The following is a 25,675-nucleotide window of genomic DNA, read 5'->3' on the forward strand; positions in this document are numbered from 1 at the left end:
GAAATGTTGATTTTTATTTCTGTTATTTTTTTTTTCTGTTTTGTTTGGGTTGATTCTATTGCTTCTCCTGCTTGCACTATCCAATGTCATATGTGTTTCCATGTTAATTACTTATTTTGCAATCAAAAAAAGCAAAACAAAACAAAAAACAAATAAATAAAAGTAGTTGACCTGATGATTGCACTTAAATGTCAGAGTCAGAGTCTGAAAAGTCAGAGGACCAAAGGTATTGCAATTAATGTTTGCACAAAATGTAATAGTTACCATGGCAAGGTGGAAGACACCGCCCACTGGACCAAGCCTGCAGGCTTCAGTGATGAGTCGCTCTGTTCCCTCCAGTGTGCTGACATCACTGGTCGACACCAGCACCTCCACATCCTGACTCTGCCATTCACGCACTCGCTTTGTCTGGTAACCTAGAGACAGTTACAGAGTAAAACCCACAGCCATAGTAGAAGCTTTGATTATTAAAAACAGCAAAGTGATCCGTGAATATTCTATGTATTATGCCCTAAAGATTAAGGTCTTTGCTGCAGGGGAAAGACACCATTGCCTCTGTAGTTTCAACATGGTCTGGCACAATGGCATGTACTGACCACCAGACCAGCAGCAGTATGTGCTAAGCTTATGATAACAAGACTGAGAACCTGGAACTTATTAAAACTAATATCTCACCCCATAATATCATAAGTTTAGTAAGACTTTAAAAGATATGTTCACAATTTTTCAAGCCTGTCTTAAAACAATAGTCAAGTGATCATCAAAGGGAAGACATTTTTCATTTATCCACTCAGCACTGTGTTAATATTTCATTATCTAATCCATTCCACTTGGTTATTGACAGAATGCCCAAATCAATGAAACCCCATTCCATGTTTTCTCTGCTACCTTACAGACTCTCACATAGTGTGCACACATATACACACACACAAGTGCGGCTGGCGCTTGGTTGTTATTGATGCTCAGATGTCGGCTAGCTGGGTTAAGTTGAGTCATACTCTGTCAGAACATGTTCAGGAAATTGTTAATTTACTGAAAAAAACCCAGTGGCATTTAACTGGATGTTCGTATTTTGTTCGCTCATAGCCTTTTTCGTTGTTGTTACAAAGTCTCTATACGTTAGTTAGCCATTATCGGTTAGCTAAGTGCTATAAAAAGCTGTGAGACGGGGCACCCTCGTAGGCGAGTGGTTAGTGCGCATGCCTCATAGTCGCAAGATTGTTGTTTGAGTCCATCATCAGAACTTTGTCTGATGTCGTATTCCTGTTTTATGTGAGCAACCGTCAACCCCCACCCCTTACATTGTCCCACCCACATTTTCAGAGCTACCTAAACCTATGTGTTAACCTATTCTTTAAAACAACTTAAGATCAATTAGCATCCACACAAAGAAATCATAGTTTTTCTGTCATTAAAATAAATGTATTTTCTGCATTGAAAGATGTGAAACTAGGGCTTAGTTTCTTACATGTTTGATTAACAGTTTATTGGTTTTTCAGAAGATGTACACATAGTAGCATTTAACTAGAATACATGACTGAGGATACATTTTGATAGAACACTGTACCTAAATACAGGCAAGGTTATAAACTCAAGCACTGTCTTCTTTATTTTATTTTATAAAATGTATTTTTAGTTTCGTTTTTGTCTATGGTCGCGCTATGTCTTCCTTTCATTATATTTTGATGTATGTGTACTTGCTTCACTTTTTCTGAAGGATATGCTATGATTATGAGCTGGAACGCCATTACATGTCCACAGTGTACGAATGATACTTCCCCCATTTCAAGTTGTACTCCTCCACTTTATCAAGCAATCTATAGGACAATTGTTCTAGGGCAGCCAGCTGACCAAGAGAGGTGTGCCACAAAGATAGTGCTGGTGCAGAGGAAGCTTTCCATTCTTTGACCAGAAGTTTCCGGCCTAACATGAGGACAATCTGGGTCCAGTTAGAAAGTGGAGGGGTCAGATCACTTAATGCAGAGTGGTCACCCAAAATAAACAGACTAGGGGTGAACGGGATATTCCGGTCGATCATTTTCTCTACGATTGCATGTAGGGAAGACCAAAATGCCTGAATTTTTTTTTAGCAACTCCAGAGCATGTGCACTAGAGTACCATTTTTGCCCTGACACCTCCAGCATTCTGAGTTGTCAACCAAACCAACCTCGTGCAGCCTGGATGGTGTCCAATAGAATCTATTCAGTATTTTGAATTGGACATTTTTTTCCCATTTCTAAGAATTCTACCCCATTCTGCATCTGTGAATGACACATGTAGGTCAGTTTCCCATGTCATTTTAAGGGACAATATATTAGAGTCCGAGGCCGTAAGGATCATAGCGTAGTAAGCAAAGGCTTCATGGCCGCGCCCAAAAATTGTTAGGACCTTCTCTAACATGTCACTGCTCGGTGGGACTAACGAAGGGGAGCTGAAGACCTGCACCAGGAGGTGTCTTAACTGAAAATACTTCCATTGTTGATTACGTGGTAGGTCAAATTCCTGTCTAAGTGCCTAAAAAGATTTTAATGTCCCATCATGGTACAGCTCTCCGAGCACCCTAATCCCTTTTTGCAACCAGAACTTCCAGAGGAAGGGAGATTTATTTATACAGAGCTTGGGATTTTGCCAGATCCCGGCAGACTGGTGCAGATACGGATCAAATTTAAAGATCTTAGCTACTCTCTTCCAGACCCACTGAATGTGGGACAAAATGGGATGTGACTGAAATTAGCTCTGATGTATGCTATGGGTGTAAGAGGTAAGGACACAGCGCTTTCGAGGTGGAACCACGGGGGGGCTCTCTCCGGGGGAAAAGACCACTGTGCCATATGCCTGATGTTGAACGCATAATTGTAAAACCGCAAGTTGGGCACACCTATTCCTCCTCTGTCCACTGGCCTCTGCAGCTTTCGCAAGTTCATCCTGGGGCGTTTGTTATTCCATAAAAACTTATTACAATGTTGATCAAATTGTTTGAAATAGTCCAAGGAATTCGGACTGGGAGGGCCTGTAGCAAGTAGTTGAATTTCGGAGCACAAATCATTTTAATGATTTTTTACAGTCTAAAGAGTATTTTCCTTCCTTCAAGATAAGGGTGATAATGGCCTCAGATAATGAGGGAGGGAGTTCTCCCTTCTCGAGAGCTTCATTATAGGTGTCTAGGAGTAATGATGTTAGTTCTTCAGTATAAGCTTTATAAAACTCTGTGAAGCCATCTAAACCTTGCGCTTTACTTGAAGGAAGGTGTTTAATAACGTCTCTTATCTCCTCAATAGTAATAGGTGATACAAGATGTTCAAGCTGGTCCTCTGACAACACTGGCAGATTAAGAGACGATAGAACGGATGTAATGTCTTTTCTGTCCAACTTCAACTCTGAAGTATATAAAGTTTTATCTTACATGGCTTTTTTAACCAGTTCCAATTCTGTGTGCATACAAAGTTAAAATGAACCTAAATGTACTCTTCATACTTTGTCATGAAAAGCAGAGATATGTTAAACTGAACTATTCAACAGTCCTACTTAGAAAGTAGCAACTCATAAAAAAGCAATACATCTGGAACCCTAGTTCACTTACTATAATGGGGCCCTACATAATATTCCTACAGGGACATATTTGTTAAGGTTTAGTGAATTTACAGTGAGCTTAACATAGTATACAATTTTTTTTGCATAATGTCTAATGTCAGAAAAACATCCTAATATATGGTATCGCAAGTCAATTGTGTTTCCAGATATAATGAGGGAGACTAGTTGTAATATTGGTAAAATACCCACACCCAGCTAGCAACAAACAGGACTGCAGTGTTATGAGCTGTTGCACCCTGTTAACTGCTGTGAAACTGGAGGCTTGTAGGTCACAGTGGTAGTACTTGGCTGTCTACAGTCTACATATTTTTATATTTCTGAGATTTTATGACTGTAGTCAGTTTTATATTATACTTAACATCACTTAACCTGTCTCAATGAATCTGAATGTAACAAACAACAACTTTGCAGCGGCCTTGTGCCATTGTACCTACCATTCCTGATGCCTGATCTGGAAGTCAGCACCAGCTTGCGGGCTCCTCTTTCTGTCAGCCACTGAGCAAGCTCTAGACCGAAGCCCCCCAGTCCACCAGTGATGATATAGGAGTGGGAGGCTAGGCAGAAAGTGCGACAGATAGCTGAAAGAGACAAAGGGGATGCAGGCTGGACTGTGGCACCTTTCTCTTCATAACAGACCTGCGTGAAGAAACATATCAGTAAGAGGCTACAAACTGCATTAGTGTATTTTCCTGTCATAGTTATATAATCATGTGAAACTGACCCGCAGGACGACTTTGCCAATGTGTTTGCCCTGAGCCATGTATCTGAATGCCTCCTCCACTTGGTCCCTCTCAAACATTGTGGTCCTTAGAGGCTGAACTACGCTTTCTTCAATGCCCTCCTTCAGCAGCAGTGACACTTCCTCCCACTCCTGGTTGCCCTCTTCAAAGAGAGCATCCAGCAGGATGCCATGGAATGCCACATTCTTCAGGAACAGAGCCATGCCTGGAGAGATCACAACAAGAGAATGACACTGACACTGACCCTGAACCCAGCATTGGACAGCCTGCAGTCATTTGCAACATAAAATGTGTCACAGTATGAACGTTTTTGTTTAAAAAAAAACAAGATTATGCCGAGCACAATGAACATGGCAGAAATTCAAGCACACACAAGTCTTTTGGAACTGATTTTTCTTGACTGACTTCTTCTTATAGAGAATCCGATGGACACTTGGATTCAATTGCTTATACTGTCAAGAATTTGGAAGGAGAACTCAGAAAAGCTGCAGATTAACATTAATCCATCTATAAAGAATGGGACAACTTCTTTTCTGAGAGGACAAAGAGACAGAGTTGATTGAATTTAGAAACAAGATTAACCAGGCACTTGAAGATGTTAGGGATGAATTTAAAAACTACCACAAGAGAGTTCAGCAAATGGCGCAATGTGTTGCCAAATAAGGGGAATGCAACCTTGAATTTAAAGATGTGCTCCAACAAATGATACAGGTAGAAGAAAACATGCAACCAAAACTGTCAACCCTGGAATCATGATATCAGTTAAATAACCTCTTCTTGCCATCTCCTGACTGACAGCAAACAAAGCATAAGATCTTAAGACACGATAAGATCCAGAAGTATTGAGCTTCAGAACTATTAGACCCAACAGGATTTGTGCGAGAGAGACAAACACAGGATAATACCTAGTGAATACTGTATGTGATGGACTATATGTAGGAAAGTAATTTGATTTACAGTTGCAATTAGAAATATTCAACCCCCCAAAGATTTTAAGGATTTATCCATTAAAGTTTTTTCAAAGAGCAAGATTCTGCTTTGGATGACTTCTTTATGAGTTGAGTGATACATCAAATCAACACAGAAAATGAATGATGTAGTATTTGTGTGTAACAGTATATTTTGTTAAGATAGCCTTCACAATTATTCAACCCCTATATAATATTGTTGTTTTTAAAGCCATCTGCCAGTTTTTATGGCCTAAAGTGGAGTTGAAACATAATGAAGCCTTTGGGAACTCTATAATGATCCTTCATTTGCTTCAGCTGTGATGCGTATATAAACCCCACCCATGAAGATATTCAAGGTGAGTTGCAATCATGGGAAAGACAAAGGAGCTTCCATAGAAGCTGAGAGAGGAGATTATTTCATCACACCTGAAGGGTCTTCGGTATAAGAAGATTTCTAAAACATTTAACATTCCGAGAGACACCGTTGGGAACATCATAAGGAAGTTCAAAACATCTGGAACAGCTGCAAACCTGCCTGGCCGTGGAAGAAAGCCCAAAATTTCATCAAGGGCCCATAGCAACTTAGTCTTGACAACTAAGAAAAAACCCCCCATGTTACTGCAAAACAACTACAGGATGACCTGATGAAGGCTGGTACATGTGCTTCAGTGGCAACTATAAGATGTGCACTGAATAAACAAGGACTTCATGGCCGGATTCCAAGACTCACTCCTCTCTTGACCACAGGGAACATCAAAAGTCGACTAGAATATGCCAGGAGGAATTTGGATAAGACTACAGAATTTTGGGAGACAGTTCTATGGACCGATGAAACCAAACTGGAACTGTTTGGACATATGGACCAGCGGTACGTCTGGCGTGCGAAAGGCCAGGCTTATGACCACAATACCACCATCCCCACGGTCAAGCATAGAGGTGGGGTCATTGATGATGGCTGTTTTCTGCGGCAGGAACTGGCAATCTTGACCATGTACTGTACCTGGCATCATGGATTCCCAGAAATACTAGGCCATTTTAAAGAGGAACGTGATGCCTTCTGTTGACAAATTAAACCTTGGTGATCATTGGACTTTCCAGCAAGACAATGATCCCAAGCACACCTCCAAGTCAACCAGAGCTATGTTGAGAAATAGATCCTGGAACATCATGGAGTGGCCTTCTCAGTCACCAGATTTAAATCCGATTGAAAATCTTTGGTGGGATTTTAAAGAAGGAAGTTGCAGCACGGAAGCCATCAAACATCACTGAGCTAGAGGCTTAGTCAGCACTTACTGAAAACATTTGTTAGAAGTTATAAAAGCTAAAGGATGCTCCACAAAGTACTGAAGCTGGGGGGTTGAATAATACTGCACATGCAGATTTGTTTATAGTTACATTTTTCATTTGAACTTCAAAGTTAAGTCAACTTGTGTTGTCAAAATAACTCCAATGTATCAATACATATTTTTTGTTGTTTAATGAGGTTTTCTGGTCGCTCATTGTCATTATCCTTCATACACATCACTAAAATGTCTTTTGAGGTGAGGGGGTTGAATATTTCTGATTGCAACTGTAGTTGGATGAGCACTAAAGCAATTTGGATTTAATGAGAAGTCAACAAAATCCATATAATATATCTTTATAAATAGAATAAGAGTCAATGGGCAGCCCTCCAAATCTGTCAAGCTTGAAAGAGTTTGTCACTGTCAATACTCTGGAATGATCAATTTAATAGTTCCATACAGTTCTCATCTTTTAACACATATAAGAGCAGTTTAGGGGCTGCTCTGATTGCTCGGGTCACTAAGTAGTACACACACTCATACACAGGCGCGTGTGCATAAGCACGCATGCACACACACACACATTTCTACACTTTTGTTTTAAATTTTTATTTTTAATATTACTATAATTTTCTATTTCATAATTACTTGTTTTTAATTTAACTTGTGAATTTTAATATAGGTAGAGGCCCTGTATAAGCCCTTTTGGGTTTCTTGCAGCTACCTTGCACCTTTCTTTTGTTGTTATTTCTTTATCTTTTTCTTTTTGTCTTATTATTGTGCAAAATAAAAACTTCAAACTTAACTTGCTAACAAGCCTAACTTGCTATTTGGCTTCCTACTGACCCAGTGGGGAGTTGTTGGACAAGTCGTATTTGCCTATCTCCAGGAACCGTCCATGTCTGGCTAGGCAGCGAATACTAGCCTGCAGCTTCTCCTCAGCCAGGGAGTTCAGCACGACATCTACACCTGAAACCCACATACACAAACATACACAAACACAAAATATGATGTCACAAAAACTGTATTTGTGCAGAGGTAATTTGAAAGTGTAATAGAATGGTTGATTCAACAAGTTCAACAAGCCTAACTGTTTCTTAAAATATTCAAAAACACAACATAATTGTCTTGCATGCAAAGGTCTCAATTTGTACATTGTAAATATCGATCTTAAAGAAAATTTCCGGTTTATTGGCTTGATGTATTTCCCATAAATGTGGCCATTCTAGTTATTTGTCCCTGTTTATTAACATGCGTCTCGGTGATCTGATGCTTGTCTTGAATAGCTGAGACAAATTGCCGTTCACACCTGTCTCAAATGCCTCTCATGCTGACCACTTGTGTCCAAATTTCATTACTAAACTTGCATCAGACTTTCAAAGTGCCCTGCGCACAGTTATCACATCATACAATCGTCAGATTTGATTTTAGGTCAGACTAAAGAGCTAATGAAAACGTTTCAATAACTATTTTACATGTAAGGGCTATTCTAATTGTTCAGATTACTCCAACCACGTACATCTGTACCCATTTTTACATTTATCACACAAAATGACAATAATCGGGGCAAACAGCTGAAACTTCAAATAAACATAAACATGATTTGCTTCTGAGTCTAAATGAAAGTAAAAACAGAAACTAGTTGCTTGTTGCATTATGGTTAACTGCATCCATAGACACTTCAAAATTTTCTGGCAGTAAAGACCCCCACAGGACACAGGAACACCACCAGTTTCTCTTAGGTAACTCTGCACAGCGTACTAACTCATCGTGAGCATTTCAGAAGCAGAGCATAGCGTACTTTGGGCAAGCAATCCGCCTCTTAAATTAAGTTCTACTGTTAATACAGTAATTATGGCAGCTCAATCAAATCTGAACAAGTGCCTTTAGGCTACTGTAATTACTGTAGTTGCAGCACAACTAAACGGACAGATTTTATTAACATGCTCAAAATTACTTGATATGGTCATTTTATGATTTTTGTGCTTCTGCTGTGGGCCAGTAGACTACATAGTTAAATGGTCTCGGATCTGTTGCTGAAATATGATGTGGAGTCTGCATGGGCTGTTCTATTTTGAAAATTGACTGGGAGATTTGTGCCAATTCTGTGTCTGACTTCCTGTCTGGTGCGATCTGCTCTGTGAAGCTTGATGCAACTTGAAGACGCTTCTGTCAAAAATAGACCTGGCATGAGTTTATAGCGCAGTGGAGTGGAGAGCTACTTCCGGGATGCATCTGAAATTTGCTGCTGCGCACCTGGTGGGATCACAATCATTGACTAGAGTGGCAGGGATCAGGGCCGGAGGCTGTGGCGCAGCCGGAACATGGTACATCTGCGTCCGGTGGAATCAAGGGGCTACTGTATATTGACTTTCCTAGAGCTTCAGTTCCATTTTGTGTATTCAAATAAATATGGTCAGCTGGTCAAAGTGGCTCACGATTGTCGGAGTAATCTGTTTTTGCAAATGGGTTTTCAATTTCCTCACAGTCTTACCATGGTCAACCCATAAATGTTAACAAGCAGGTGTGTGGATGAATTTGTAAGTGGTTTGGTTAACTGGCAAGCTAACCTGGATGTAGTTCCCTTTGCAGTTAGCCATCATGCTACAGGCAGTAGGCAGGCCTTGTTTCTGCATTTGCTTGTGCTCAGACTCAGAAACATACTTTTGAAGTGAGTCATATCAAAATATTGTTGGAAAGATATCATACTCAGCATTTTTCAATGATTATAACTGTATTGTGTGATAAACATCTTTTTGGAGAATCTTCGGAATCTTTGTAACAAATATAGTGAGGGCAAAGTGAGCATGACACATTGAGCCACAGGGGCCACATTTATAGGAAATTTGGTTCAAATAAAGCGGAAGCCATACCTGCTATTTCAATGGTTTCTAATAAGTGTAAATTTCCGAAGTACCTTAATTTTGGCTCACTAAAAATTATACCACACTACACTGAGAGTAGTGCATTTTCCTGGATTAACTTTATAGTGTTTTTCTGAATGTGGCCCTTATCTTAGAAATCTAATAGAGAGAATATCTTGAAATTGTGTGAAGCCCAGTATGACAAAAGCAACTTGTTACTGCATTAAGTGGGTGTCTGACCTTTGCCCTTTGTGTGGTGCAGGATGTGCTGTTCAAAAGAAGTGTCTCTGGAGTTAGCGAAGGACTCGACTGAGAGCTGAGGGAACCTCTCCTGCAGGTAGGTCCGCTTCTCTGCTGAGCCTAGTGATAACACACAAAGAGATTAGGGTAAAAATTCAACTCAATTTAATTTAAACAGTTTTTATGAGTTACTGTCTCAAATTAGGTATGCTTGCACTTAAGGTACAGGTTTGCTTTTCTTTTTGTGTGGATACCCTAAGTATAAAGATGATTTTGTGCACATTTTGGTTTTTGGCTAATAATTCATTAACCCTTAGGCCTTAAAGAAAACGTCCTTGGATCTGTACAAAACTTTTTTCCAATTGGGACCACCCACGCCATTTTACATTTTTTGTAAAATGATTTTTCTATTTTCCATATTCTATCCAGTCTTCACTAAACATGACACCTTGAATACAAGTCACATTTTTTCTTCAATCATCTCTACCATTTTCCAACAACTTGCTACCAAAGGAGAGTGGGCGGGCTTAGAGGAATAGAAAGCTTTGACTTTTCAATGCAATGACTAATTTCAACCAAAACTGGATCACATATTCACATTCAAGACCTAAGTGAACCTCTAATATTTCACGCAATTTCACACATAAGTCTTTTTTTTTTTTTAATAAGTGCTTTACAATTAACATTACAGGATATTAACACATGAAACCAGTTGCACCATCTTTTGTCAGTTTATAGTACGATCTGACTAGCTTTCGCCTTTCAGTCTGTGACACACCTGTGATGGCGAATGCTTTTCATTTACATTTACATTTAGTCATTTAGCAGACGCTTTTATCCAAAGCGACTTACAAGGGAGAATAACATTAGCTAAGCTTTGGGTGGTGGCTGTGTCAGGTTGCCAGTGCAACTAAAATTTCGTACAAAAATGTTGTGTTTGGTAGTTATGACTTACTATCTCACTCTCTTTTACGAGACAGTACTATCTCTAACATTTCTTTTTACTACAAGACAATAATTGCAACAAAAAAACGCAAAAAAGGTGGATTTGGAAATGGGCTTGTAGTGTAAAATAAAAAAACCCCCCACAGAGAATTAAAAAAAACAAAACATTTTATTATTATATTTTTTTATTATAGACAGTGTATATGTCAGTATTAAATACTTACCAACTGTAGTGAAGACTTTGCATTTCTTGCTGAGGGCTATGGCAATGGCAGCCTGGCCAACCCCACCGGACCCTGAGTGGATAAGAATACTCTCTCCACAGCGGAGCCTGCCACGCACCACCAGAGAGTAGTAGGCTGTAGCGTAGACCACCGGCACAGAGGCTGCCTGCTCCAGTGTCCTGCACACACATGCACACACACACACATGCATCAGTTGCAAGTATTATTAGAATTAAGGTTCAAGGGTTATTATTGACCGAGATTAAAATAAAGTTGAAATATGAGTTTTTCTGTGACAGCTGAATCAGCTCCGTACACTGATAAAACCCACAAGAATTGGCTAAAAGCTCTCTAAGAAGTCTACTTAGTGGACTGATTCAGCTTGTCACAAACAATAGAATATGATCAGTTACCAACAATACCAGTAAAGTGCTTTTAAAAAAAAAAAAAGAAGGAGAAGAAGAAAAGTATTTCAAACATAAGCAGGATCATTCCAGTTTTGGTCAGTTCTTGGTGGCATATGTGGTTGATGGTAGCTAATTATATTTACTCAAGTACTGTACTTAAACACAATCTTGAGGTTGTTTATGTACTATACTTGAGTATAATAATTATAAGTAGTCTCCTATTGTATGTGTATGTAAGTGAAGTGTTAGTATTTTGTCCTCTTTGACTAGGAAATGTTCACATTTTTTGGAAGATTCTCAATGGATCCTGGTATCTTGGCACTCCACTTAGAATCCCGTTGTTGAAACACAGCCTCCTTTTCCAATTATGTTAAATATGTCTCTGAGATAACATCTGTTGAATTTGGTACTATATGAATAAAATTGATTAGACTCATTACTGAATGTATGAAAAAAATTAAGTTAAGTGACAACATATATCCTGTTTTATCCAGCAAAATATCTGATCCTGCTATACACCACAGAATTATTACACTTTTTTTCTTTTAATTGTAGGCACTGGCAGAACTTGGTTAAGGTTAGAGAAAGATCTTGGTTTACTACAGAAAGAAGTCAGCAGTGACTGGTTCAATTACCATGATCTTTCACTAACTGTTTCTGCTGACCCCAGTTTCCAGTGGCAACATCCCCACATTTGTAGGCCTACCATCTACCCTTACCACTTTTCTCTGACATCAGTGCCGTTATACTGTAAATGTTTAAAGAAAAGATGGCTGGTAGCTCTAGTTGTAGTGGTATATCCATAGTAATCGGGTGCTCTTGGATAAGGGGGATCAGTATATCAATGCACTCCAAAAAACGGTGAAATCGAAAGAACGGATACATTTTAAGGCCTTTATTGTTACTGGCTACTACATATTAAAAAGCCAACATGTTTCGACCTAAGCAGAGGTCTTCATCAGGGCTAATTATTTACAACTGAGGCCAGTTGTAAATTACCTATTACCCAAATACCTAATTACCCATTACCTTCCTTACCTATATAATATCATCAGGTTATATGACCGAATCACATGACTCTGAAGGTGCATATCACACCACAGTGCCCTCCCCAATCAACAGATCCCGTGACAAAAGGAAATAAATAAAAGTAACATATAAAGACACATCATTCCCATCCAAGACATTTTTAAGAAGCAAGTAAAATCAATATCTTCATTTACACCTGGAAACTCCATTGCATTTAGGCAATGTATCCAAAAAGAGTCCTTTTGATTTAATTTCTGTAGCCTATTACCACCCCTCGCCACAGGTCCAACATGCTCAATGCCCTGTATCCTTAACAGAGAATCATTTTTATTATGGCACTCGCTAAAATGTCTTGCCATGGGGTAGTCTGGGTTCGCCACTCTGATAGCGTATTTAACACACACACACACACACACACACACACACACACACACACACACACACACACACACACACACACACACACACACACACACACACACACACACACACACACACACACACACACACACACACACACACACACACACACACACACACACACACACAATTAAAAAATAAGAGACTGACCAGCTGGAGGGCACATCCCAGAGGAACCGTTTGTCAGCATCCACACATGTTGCCAGGCCTTTAGCGGGCAATAGCCCCATCACACGCCGACCGACAGGGTCACGACCAGAAAACTCCATACCCAACATGCACTGCTGTAGAGCTAGGTCACCTACATCATGTACAATGAACAGGGTAAGTTAGATTTCCAGTGGGTACTTGGTGTACACTTTGACTGCTGTTATCTGTTTTTGTTTTGTGTAATCAGCTGTACCAATAGTATACCACTGTATATTGTGGGTTATTTTTGTTATACAAATGAGGTGCAAGATTCCTTTTTGTGTGTCTTCTACACAGTCTCTACCTGGAATAGCATCTGGTGGGAGTTTGCCAGTGGCTAGCATTATATCTCTGAAGTTGAGCGAACTGTAATAGACGCGACACAGCTGCACATTGGGGTTGCTGGCAACAAAGTGGCGGAGTGGGGAGGCTATCCAGCGCAGAGAAGATAGGTCACCTCGAGTCAACACATTGACGTAGGCCTGTTCTGTCAACTCTTCATTTAGATCTGTCGACCGCAAAACAAAAGTGTGAGTCATGAGCACATCATAAATTCTGAAAAGAAAAGTTATAAATATTAAATAATCTGGATACATTTCATTTGTCAGATTTTAAATCTGTGCAATAACAACTCATAACAAACTCAGATATATTATCACTCAACACCAGTATTACTCTTGTAAATAATGTTACTATTACTCTGCTATATTTTTTACTGCTCTTCTTTTTATTGCTTTTGTACTGACTTATTATTTATTGTTAATGAAAGTTTTCTCTTGGTTAATTATGGTTTAAGTAACATAGTTGCCAACACACATAATTTCCAAAATCTTCACAAAATTTTCAGTGGAAAACATTACATAATTACATAACATAGTGTTATTTTAACATGCATTTAAGGGAAAATATATCACAGCAGGCAAAATACAAAGTACATTGCCTGACCAAAAAAAAGTGGCCGCCAAAAAAAAAGGTCACACACTCTAATATTTCGTTGGACCGCCTTTAGCTTTGATTACGGCACGCATTCGCTGTGGCATTGTTTCGATAAGATTCTGCAAGATCTTGTATTATTGATGGGAGAGTCGGACCACTGTGTAAAGTCTTCTCCAGCACATCCCTAAGATTCTCAATGGGGTTAAGGCATGGACTCTGTGGTGGCCAATCCATGTATGAAAATGATGTCTCATGCTCTTTCACAATTTGATGTTTTGATTTGATGAATCCTGGCATTGTCATCTTGGAATATGCCCGTGCATGCCCTTATTAAACATAGCCCTGAGTTCTACTGTTGTTTTTCTACGATTTGATTTCACTAAACGTTTCACCAAACTTTAACGTTTGGTGAAATCAAATCATCGAAAAACAACAGTAGAACTCAGGCCTATGTTTTTTCTTCCCTGATGGCACGGGCATATTCCAAGATGACAATGCCAGGATTCATCGGGCTCAAATTGTGAAAGAGTGGTTCAAGGAACATGAGACATCATTTTCACACATGGATTGGCCACCACAGAGTCCAGACCTTAACCTCATTGAGAATCTTTGGGATATGCTGGAGAAGACTTTGCGCAGTGGTCCAACTCTCCCATCAACAATACAAGATCATGAAAAATTAATGCAACACTGGACAGAAATAAATCTTGTGACATTGCAGAAGTTTATCGAAACAATGCCACAGCGAATGCGTGCCGTAATCAAAGCTAAAGGCGGTCCAACAAAATATCAGAGTGTGTGACCTTTTTTTTGGTGGCAACTTCTTTTTTGGCCAGGCAATGTATATTGATGCATCTCTGTCAAGAATTTTTTTTAAAACCGCATTAAACCCAAGCAGCCCATTTTAGTTGTCAATGTCCTGACAAGTGCAACTCTTTTTTTTTTTTGCACTGCATTAGGCTACACATAATTGACCAGTACTGTTGAAACAATGATAGACCATGTAGCCTTACAATTGAGAAAAGTGTGCTGCCTGCTGCAGCTGCTAGCCTGCTACTAACACTCCTGCTTCCAATCGATATTTTTATTTCAAACATAATAAAAGGGTTGGCAGGCATGACATCCTGATCTGTTGTTTGTTATAGTTTGACAGGTGAAACATGTTGCAACCCCTTGACTGAATTATTTTCAGCTTTTTTCATGTCTTGGCTTCCAACTCAGAAAAAAAAGTTTGTTGAGTCACATTAACAACACTGTAAAATGTTAGTGGTTGTGGTGGACAAAGTATCACAACCACATCCGTCTAACTGGAATCTGAATAAGTGTATTGATATTTTGGTACCAAGAGTGATGAGCTGGTGTCTGAAGATGCCCCAGTGTCCATCTCTGAACACATTCATAACAAGATCCCCCTCCAGCACCGACTTCATGGACTTGTGGTCTGGCAGCAGGCTTGGTGATGCTGAGGACTCATTTAGATTTGAAACAAACGCACAGCTAGGGACAAGGAAGGACAAACCAGAAAAAAGACATAAGAAACGACACATAATGCACACTTTACATGAATAAACATCTGCGGTGAGACAATACCTAAATACAACTAGCTCACTAAATGAATGGTGGTAAGAATTATGTGATGTTTGTCACTCCATTATACACTAATGTTTATTGTTCAAACCTGCAAACCGCAGGATGTGACTGCAGAGCTAATAATTGACCAATCTGCTCATTATGTTTATTGGGAAAAGTAGAAGAAAAAAAAGATGCACCATTTTGAAATTTTAGGGTTGATAACAATAACCAATAATTATCTGTATATTGTGGCAGATATACATATGATAAAAATAACAATACATAAAGTATATTATCATGGAATGTATTACAACAAAAAAACTGAGACTGACACGTTAATTTTTCAAATTATCGATGTATTGAGCCTTCCCACCCCTACAATAAAGATTACATTTATTTATTTTAATGTTTGTATTGTTGTTTAAAATGTGGAATAATTAACAGCAGACCTTATTTCCTTGTTGAAAAACCTGTATGGGCCATTCTACCGAATTAGTGCAAACTGCAATCCCCCAACAAAAAAACCAAAACATTTAAAAAGCATTTAAGTATATAAATCTTAGATGTTTACAAAGGTTTTTAGGGTAATTTCTGTTGCGAGGTGGCTGTCCCCAACCCTAACCCTTAGTTGAGTGAAAATGATACTGAAATCATTTTTGCCAATTTTTCCCGTTAAGATCTGTATGATATTTTTAAGTAAAGTAAGGTCCAAACAAATACATATATTTTACTTTATTACTTACTAATTCAGGACATTTTGTGTAAAAAATATTTTCCCCAATTTTTAGGGGGGTTTTTCTGGAAAAAAGATTTTTACTAACGTTTTAGTCTGTGGGCTGAGACTGATTTTAACCACAAACCTACATTTTCTATCAGGAGGTATGTCAGTCCCCCTCTTTCTCATGTCTGCATGTTGAGCAGATAGGTTCCATCATTTTGAAATAAATGTAAATAAATAAATTATTTTAGAAAGTATAGTTTTCATGATAGTACCACTGTTCAGAACTGTTCTAATTAACCATGTGCTGTCTAGCATCTTTGAGATAGACTCAAAATAATCTAAAATTGTCAAAACCAAAACAGTCACAACCGAAACATATGGTGAAATTTTGGGTTGTGACATGGTTATTTTGGTAGTGACAAAAGGGAACACTTGATGCTTTATTTGTGGGAAATAAAAATGTTAGTACAGTTATGCAAATCAAAAGTATTTTAGTCTAAATGCGATGTATTTAAAATTCTGTAAAATGACAGTTTGAATACCAGCTAAAATATAACTTAAAGGTGCAGTCTGCAATTCTAGTGGAAGGTTGTTGATTTGAGCTCAACAGCCAATCATCACCCCTCCATTCTGTGCTCCTGGGACAGTTTATTATCCAGGCTCCTTTTTTTACAGAGCCAGGACTGTGTATGAACGCCAGTGTTTCTGAGCACACACTAGAGGATCAGACTATCAGAAAAGTTTAACATCGGCCACATTATGTTTCCAGAAGATGAGCTGTGAATCAAACACTGTAAATATCATGCTTGTCTTTTATACTGAAAATGACTAAAATAATCTATCTATCAATCTGTCTATTATTTGGACAATCTACCAAAAATAAACCTGAAAGGGATTCTGAAATGGTCTACTTTTTTTCTAATGTAGAACATTCAATGTGTGGGTATACCTCTCCTCACTTACACCCTCCTCAAGACCCAAACTATCCAATAGCTCATCAGTGAGTTGTAATTGGAAATCTGAGTATAATTACATGTTCTTTTGAGATATTTACCATCAGATGTTTGTCTGCTTATACTTAGAGGCTGTATATCTGCAACAGTTATTAGTTACTATTCATCATTTTCAATAAAATAACAGCAGTCACGAATAAAAATAAAAATGTGTGTTTCGTTAGTGACAAATTTTGGGAAAGTATTCCAAACATTTCTGAAAGTACAATATGAGAATTAACTGTACAATTACTAGAAATGTATACCTTAGATATTATATAATTTGCATACATAAAAAGATTTGGGGAAAAGAAACATTTTTTTCAAGATGTCGCCAACCCTGACTTTCGGTAGAATGTAGGTTACAAAAACGATTAGAATAACTTTTCATACTGTTGAACTGATTAACGTTTACCTAAAGACCTTTTTATTTTATTTTTTTACTCTTGGTCAATAATATATCAGCCACTGCATATTTTACTGTACATTCCTAAAGAAAATTACAAAGTTAAAAAAAGGATAAAGAATATATACACTATGATCAATATAAATAAATAGATTCACATTTCAAGTTTTAAGAACTTTATGGCACAATATTAGCCGTTTTGAGTGTAAATTTTAAATGTTATGTTACAAATACTTGTACAAGAGTATGTGTAGTGGTCCTACCGTATTCGGTTGCCACCTGGCTCCTGTCGTAGACAGTTGACCATTCCTACAATGCCACAGTTGGCCTGAGAGGCGGTCAACCACACTGGACAGTCTGATGACTCAGCAAGCATTGCCTGTAGCAAAGATCCACACAGTAGCATACAGTTTTGACTAATGTCACATTTGAAAATGATGACTGTAGTCACAAAGAAACTGTATACTGACATACTTTGATGGCATCAATGTATATGTTGCAATGCAAAAATTATCCAATTCCTTTTGCCTGTCACTTTGATTTGAAAAATGGTATTTCACAACATTGATGGACACTTCAAAATACAAAAACACAGAAGGCTACAGAACCCACCTTGAGTGTTTCAACCCACTTGTAGTCAGTGCTGTCCACAGGAAGGAAAATGGGCTGTTGGACCCGAGACTGACAGCGACATAAAAAGAGAGCTGAGCCATAAAAAGACTTCCTGATAGCCACAAGGCTGAGAGAGGCATCAGAGAACACCTTCTCCCACTCAGCCTGAGGAGAAGAGGGAGATAATATCAGCAAAACATCACCTAGTCACATAGTCAATGCAATGTTCGAAGAGCATATTACTTGGCTAAAAGTAATAAATGATTTCTTTGAGCTTCCGGAAGTTTTAAGGAATCTGGGGTTTACAACAGTGAAAAATGCAATAAGCTGTAAGTAAATTGAACACTGCCTCTGCTCACCTGTGTGAGCAGACCTCGCTTGCTGCTGCTCTGAGAGGTGCTGGAGAGGAAGGCAATTGTTTCTCCAAGAGTCTCTCCCTTCAGGAGGGTGTGGAGAAGAATAAATCCCCCTTGTCTGGCTCCAGAAGCCAGATTTGCCACCAGAACTCCAGCATCCGTCCTTAAAGGGCCCCAAGTGTGGTTACACAGCACCAGGTCTGCCCCTCCAATCATGCCTCCGGAAGCAGGGCCCATCAAGGGATCCCATTGAGCTGAAGTAACAGCCAGCTCCTCCAGAGAGGCCTGGTGGGGGGTCAGAGAATCCAGGCTGGTTGCCGTGGCAATGTAGTCCACACGCAGCATGGGCTGGATGTTGAGGAGTTTTACCACGCGAGAGAAAAGCTGGCCATCATTTGAAAGAGCCTGGCAGGAGTTATAGAAGTGAAGAAAATGAGAAACTGTACACATTCTGAGAATAAAAGCATAACTCAACCATTCCGCATCTGGATCAAATTTTCTCATTTTTAGCAATTTCTTTATTGTCTTACTTCCAGGACTTTGATCTTGCCAGGCATACTGTTTTCCATGGCGGTGTCAAGGCAGTGTCTGAGGGCTGCATCGTCTAGCAGGCCCTGCAGCAGGCTGTCCTGCAGCAGGCACACTCTCTCCTTCTCCACAGTCTGCTCCAGCTCAGAACAGAGGTTCCCATTCAGCTCCAGGCCACAGAGGAGTGCCAGCAGCCGCACCAGGCTGGGTTCAGAGGGCTCGGGACTAGGCAGTGGGCCATCTGGCACCCCCTGCAGCCCAGGGATGGAGAGCTGGACACCGTGAAGGGACAGTTTTCTTTGGAGTCTGTGGATTAAGCCTGAATGGGGTTGGAGTTTATATTTGTTGACTGGATTTTAAGCAAATGCTTTATTTTCATAAAATACTGGTTATTACTTTGTAAAGAGAGTTTAGCTGTTGTACCTTTGCAGAGTCTTAGCTGCTCTGCAAGTTTCCCGCTGGCATTCAGGCACTCTGTTTCCAAATATGGAACAAACACAAACTCCTCCAGGGTAGGGGGGCTGTGCTGCTGCTGCCGACGGGGTGCCACAGTAGCGTGCAGACCACAGATCTGTACTCCACCAGCAGCAATTTTGTCAAGGCAACGGTTAACATGGACATCAACGGCTACAGGAGTGAGAAAGAAAAGTTTGATGTTGAATTTAGGACTAAAATTCATGTTTTACGTGTCCACATGGGAGGAAGGAACCCTATGCGAATGTCTTTGGAACCAAACTGGACCCTTGTTTTGTGTATCCTATGTATGTACCGTATTGCATGCTGCGGCATGAGAATGCACTTTTTTAGAAGGTTAACATGTTTCCAGTAAGACCCAGCATAATATATAAAGGATATAATGATATAAAAAGGATAACACACACCTTGCTTTCCATCAGTGTACTGGCAGACCATCTCCATGTGAACAGCGGGATCAACACATAGAGAGCGGATCCTGGTTGGCAAACGCAGACTACGACCCGACAGCCCAACCACAATCATCTGCAGCATGGTGTCGAGAAAGGTCACCCAATTTCCTGTCCACTGCAACTTCCCGCTGTCACCTGGTAACAGCAAATCACATGATGATTGAAATTATGCTAAAGAGGTTTCTTAAACCTCAGATTTTCACAAGTAACCCAGGTGATAGTTGCATAGGGTAAACAGGAACGACTAGTAGCCAAAGCAGTGGACTTTCAAGACACTACTGAAAATGGAAGATTGGAGATTAGTTGGGGCAGCCTGAGGAAAGGCTGAAACACCTTGATCAAGAATAATAAAAATAGTAATAATAGTAAAATAGTATAAATAGTAAATAGTAAAATGAAATTAGCTAAAACCAAGATTAAATACAATATATAAAATCAAATCAAATACAACATTTTAAAAGAAATTCAGTAGTGCATCAGTGTGAAGATGATCTAAAATGAAGAGGTAAATCTTTATCTTTCTTCTAAAAAAATATTTAGCAAGCTGGCTTCCCTGATATCTATAAGTAGTGTGTTCCATAGTTTTGGGGCATAGAGGGTTTTCTTTCAGCTATTACTGGGAACCTCCAGTCTGCAGCAGATGATGGCATTGTTTTTGAAGGCAAATATTTAGGGAGTAAGCCATATAGCTTGGTCCTAGCCCATTAAGGGCTTTGTATGTAAGGAGGAAGATCTTAAAACCAATTCTTTGAATTTACCTTCAATTGGCACAACACAAAATGAAAAGTTAACGGCTGAAATTACAATGGAGGAGGTGACAGAAGCAATTAAAAAGCAGACAAATAAAAAGAGCCCAGGTAGTGATGGTTACCCTGCTGAGTGGTATAAGGTGTTCAGGGAGGAGCTAGCACCACTACCTTTGACATCATTTAACTGGACCCTTAAGAAAAACAAAATACCACCCTCATGGGATGAAGCAATAATTACAGTATTGACAAAACCTGGAAAAGATAAAGAACAATTTGGGAGCTATAGGCCAATTTCATTATTGAATGTGGATTATAAGATATGCACTTCAATTATCTCCAACAGATTGAACAAATTTGTAACAGACATAATATAAAAAGTCATAATATATAAAGAAGATCAGACGGGATTTATGAGAAATCGTCAAATGTGAATTGGAAATTTGTATATAAAGTATTAGAACGATTTGGACTCAATAACAAATCAGTGGGATGTATTAAAACACTCTACCATCAACCCAATGCCAGAATCAAAATCAATTGTAGCCTGACTGATAGGATAAAGCTTCAAAGATCAATTAGACAAGGATGTTGCCTGTCACCGACACTATTCACTCTTTTTATCGAACTGTTAGCTCAGACAGTTCTATTCTATTCTATTATATTCTATTGTATTATGTGGCAAAGTGGAAAGATATGGAAAACATTTAGATGGTTACCCTATCCAGAGTATAATTGGAGATAGAGAAATTTACAAAAACATACAGAAAGGTATGGACCCGATTACCTCATTCACTCTAGAGCTGTGGTTCCGCGTAACCAGACAACACAAAATAGAGGATATAAATCAATTCAAATGGGTAGCATTTGATAACAGTTTTAAACCGAGTCAACTTGATAAGGGATTCAAATTATGGATAGCTAAGGGAAATACAGCATGGTGTACCTTAGAAGAGAAAGGAGCTGGAGAGTTTTCAAAATATGAAAGACAAGTACAACCTGGGGAAACATGACTCGTACAGATATTTACAGGTATTATTATAAGAAAGAAATTAAAAGAGATCCTTCCATAGAAGCGAGTGGTGTGACTCAAATCATAATCAAGTATTACAAAGAAAACCCAATCAGACTTATATGGAGAAATAGAAATGGGAAGCAGAATTTGGTATAGATCTCATAGACATAGAATGGCAAAATATGTGGAAGATGCATCAAAGCATCCACCAATTCTAGGACATGGAGGGAGTTCTCCTGGAAGAACTTAATACACTACTTTATCACACCTAAGATTAAGAATAAATATTCAAATACTAATCATATGTGCTGGCGAGAATGTGGTGAATTAGATGCGGACCATGCTCATGTCTTTTGGAAATGTTATAAGTTGTCAACAATGTTTTGGGAAATGGTGCATAATACTCTGCAAAAGATACTAGGATATAAAAATAAATATAAAGTTTACTGATAGCTAGTAAAAAGGCTATAACCAGAAGGTGGTGTAAACCAGACCCCCCTAACGACCGATGGTTGGAAATAGTGGAAGAAATCTACCTGATGGAGAGGATGACATTTTGCATGAGACTGCAGGAGGAGCAGGGAGCGCAAAAATGGGACAAAGGGACACAATTTAAAAACACAGATGAAAAATGGACATGATGACTCAGGAAATGAGGAACTGAAAATGCAAAGAATGAGACTCCCCTAATGGTAATGTTCTTGGTTTTATTTGTTTGTTCCTTTTTGTTTTTGTGATGTCCCTTTGTTGTTAAAACTAATAAAAATCTAAGTTAAAAAATAAAATAAAATTCTGAGAGTTACAGGAAGCCAGTTCAGAGCAGCTAAAACTGGACTAATGTGTTCTCTCCTCTTGGTTCTGCTTAATAGCCGAGTTTCAGTTTTGAATGAGCTAAAGTATCTCAGTGCAGTTTCAGTCAAGGTTGGTTTTATTTAGTAAGGGTTTAACAGCAGTTGTTTTAAAGGCATCTGGAATGATGACTGTTTGAAGTGTTGTATTGATCAAATACAGATCAGAAGAATAGGCTTTTTAAGAAGAGGTGCATAGCCTGTTAATTAAGACAGATTGATCATATCTAGTAAAGTGCCAACAAAGGGTAACTTCCTTAAGCAGTGTAGTTAGAATAGGGTCTAAGAAACAGGTTGATGGTTTAGATGAAGAACTCATTTAAGTGGTTTAGGAAGGTCGACTGGAGAAAGAAATTCAAAATATATATCAGAATTCACAGCTGTTTCTAAGGTTCCTGTGTTTGGAGATAAATCTGTGCCTATTGAGGGCAGGAGGTGATGAATTTTGTCTCTAATAGTTAGAATTGTATCATTAAAGAATTATTAATTAATTAATTCATATTAATAATGAGTAATAGTGTCTGGTATTATTTCTGTATGCTTTAAGACTTTCTCACCAGACTAAGCAAGATTCTTCCAGCATGGTGGAATGTCATATCCTTTCAAGTTTTCACAATGTTGCTTTTATTTGCAAATTTGGGAGTCATTTGGGAGTATCATGGAGCCAGTCTCTTCTGTTTCATCATCTTCTTTTTTAAAGAGGCGATGGAGTCAGGTGTTGTTTGCAGCCTGTAGCACTTTCAACAAAATGATCAATTTGGGAGGGATTAAAGTTAGCATAAGAGTAATCTACTGTATTGAGACATAGCAGTTAATTAAATGCTGATAGAATGACTTCCTTAAATTTGATTACATTTTTTTTGATAAAAAAAGGGGGATGGTAGACAATAACAACCAGAATTGTAAAGATTCCCAGGTTGGGTATGAAAGACTAGGATTCTGGATGAGTTATAACTGAATTTAGGTCTACGGTGGATTAGAATTGAGGCAAAAAGGGCTACAACTCCATCTTTTCAGCAGGTGTGTAGAGGAAAGTGGGTATTAATATGACTGAAGGGAGTGGATTCGACATATTATTCATGACACAGCCAGGTTTCAAGTCAAAATCAACATGATAATCTGATATAAGACTGCTTACAAATCTAGTTTTAGATGACAGAGATTTAAAGTTTAAGAATCCACATTTATCTCCCCTATTTTTCGACTATTGCAGTGGTGGGAACTTTTAATTTAATTCATTTAAGTGGTTGGGGGGCAGACACAGTTTCTATGGGGTTTTGGGTTCGGTAACTGTTCTGATGGAAGTGCAGAGAAGTGTGTTGGATTGCAACTCTGCCTTCTGGTCTTAGCTTAACATGCTGCTTCCTGTTAGACAGTAAGTCTATAATCCACATGCAGATGGGATCAAGTACATTCATCTGAAGAGCTTGTCCTACAAGAAAACTGTGATGATTGTGTTGAAGGCAAAGCTGAAAAGTGTGGGTGCTGGAGAATGAAGTGGAGGGCCACTGACTGCATCATCTACATAACTGTTGGCTCTGTAGCTGAACAGCAATTGGTCCAGGAGTGGGTCTGTGATAGACTGGATGTGGGACAGCACAAGGCACTCAAAGGATATCATTACCACAAAGGTCAGGGTGAGGGATATGGAGGAGTCATTAAGTCCTGTGGTCTTTACTATATCTAACATAGACCGGACTGCCTGTCTTTATTTGTATTTGTTGATTTTTAATCAAATGTGGTCATATCTTCACATATAAGGACTTTCTACACATGCAGTGCTGTTCAATAAAAACATGAAGATTTTCAAAAAGGTGATGTCTTTTGAATTACTGTGTTCTTATCACTGACACATGGTATCAGTGATTTTTAATTTTTTAATTTTACATTTTTGTAAATATATTGTATTGGTGTATTGTATAAGTGTTTCTACACAAAGGAGAAGTGTACACGACATAGATGTATGACTTCAATTTGCCCAACCATCCCCCGAATACAAAAGTGCTTTACCATCAAAAACATGTTTGTACAACATTCAACTATATGTGTGAATTAATGGTTGATTGACAAATACATTTGAACTTACATGCAAACTTTGAATTGGAATGGTACTTAAGCTGTGACTAATGATGTTTCACAAGTCCACGAGAACAGTACAGACCAGAGACATGAGATGATATAGATATAGGAGCTTTCATGTTTGTATTACACTAAATTAACCACACACACACACACACACACACACACACACACACACACACACACACACACACACACACACACACACACACACACACACACACACACACACACACACACACACACACACACACACACACACACACACACACACACACACACACACACACACACACACACACACACACACACACACACACACACACACACACACACACACACACACACTTTGTTGAGCAGGAGGAGGTCTCTCTGTATCATTACTTTTACCTTCATTGTTAGACTCCAAGATGCCTTGGAAGGTCTTCCCATAATCATAGCCACGCAGACGCAGCTCCTTGTAAACATCATGCGCTGTTAGTTTCATTTTTGGTTCACCATCATTGTTGGCAGCTTGCTGACGAATCTGACCATGAAATGAATCGAGAGCTGCATCCTCCAGAAGGCTTATCTTACCTAAAAATGACAAGAGGAATAGAAGGCAGAGATTTTTACGAAGACTGCACTTTCACATATTCACTGAAAAGTGGACCTACAAAGGAGCTATTCTTTTATGGGACACTGTTGTGAACTGACTCACTGTCATATCATTCTTTTAACCGCTGTTCATTGCTAAGTTTGTTTAGGACAGTTTATGTCTGAACAACCCAGTTACTGGAGTTCCACATAGGGCTGTCGGCGTTAACACGTTAAAGCGACTCTTACCTTTCTTGCATTTCACACAGCACTTTGAAAAAACTTGAACAGCAACAACCCCTCCTCCCTCCTATGTCACACCCCCACACCCCCTTAATCACAATTAAAGAAAAATGAATCATTTGACAGCCCTATTTCCATGCAAACATTATTATATTATATGATGATAAATAGATGTCACATATTTGCTCCTGGAATTACACTAAAACTGCCTCATTACCCTCTATTAAACAACCAACA

At 38.9% G+C, this 25,675-nt stretch overlaps 1 protein-coding gene across 1 annotated transcript in view; it reads right to left on the reverse strand.

The window, feature by feature from the left end:
• Positions 1-25,675, reverse strand: part of fasn (fatty acid synthase) — a 71,403-nt gene that overhangs the window by 15,880 nt on the left and 29,848 nt on the right. Inside the window, exons 19-34 of the mRNA XM_062442078.1 lie at positions 25,010-25,195; positions 19,887-20,066; positions 19,429-19,632; positions 19,008-19,324; positions 18,481-18,882; positions 18,122-18,286; positions 17,773-17,888; positions 15,161-15,315; positions 13,187-13,390; positions 12,844-12,994; positions 10,838-11,016; positions 9,669-9,788; positions 7,411-7,533; positions 4,313-4,536; positions 4,026-4,227; positions 265-416 (exon numbers count right to left, since the gene is read on the reverse strand). Coding sequence (XP_062298062.1) covers positions 265-416; positions 4,026-4,227; positions 4,313-4,536; positions 7,411-7,533; positions 9,669-9,788; positions 10,838-11,016; positions 12,844-12,994; positions 13,187-13,390; positions 15,161-15,315; positions 17,773-17,888; positions 18,122-18,286; positions 18,481-18,882; positions 19,008-19,324; positions 19,429-19,632; positions 19,887-20,066; positions 25,010-25,195 — 3,080 coding nt within the window. The remainder of the gene's footprint in view (positions 1-264; positions 417-4,025; positions 4,228-4,312; positions 4,537-7,410; positions 7,534-9,668; positions 9,789-10,837; positions 11,017-12,843; positions 12,995-13,186; positions 13,391-15,160; positions 15,316-17,772; positions 17,889-18,121; positions 18,287-18,480; positions 18,883-19,007; positions 19,325-19,428; positions 19,633-19,886; positions 20,067-25,009; positions 25,196-25,675) is intronic.

This window comes from Scomber scombrus, chromosome 21 (assembly GCF_963691925.1).
Source record: "Scomber scombrus chromosome 21, fScoSco1.1, whole genome shotgun sequence".
Lineage (NCBI taxonomy): Eukaryota > Metazoa > Chordata > Actinopteri > Scombriformes > Scombridae > Scomber > Scomber scombrus.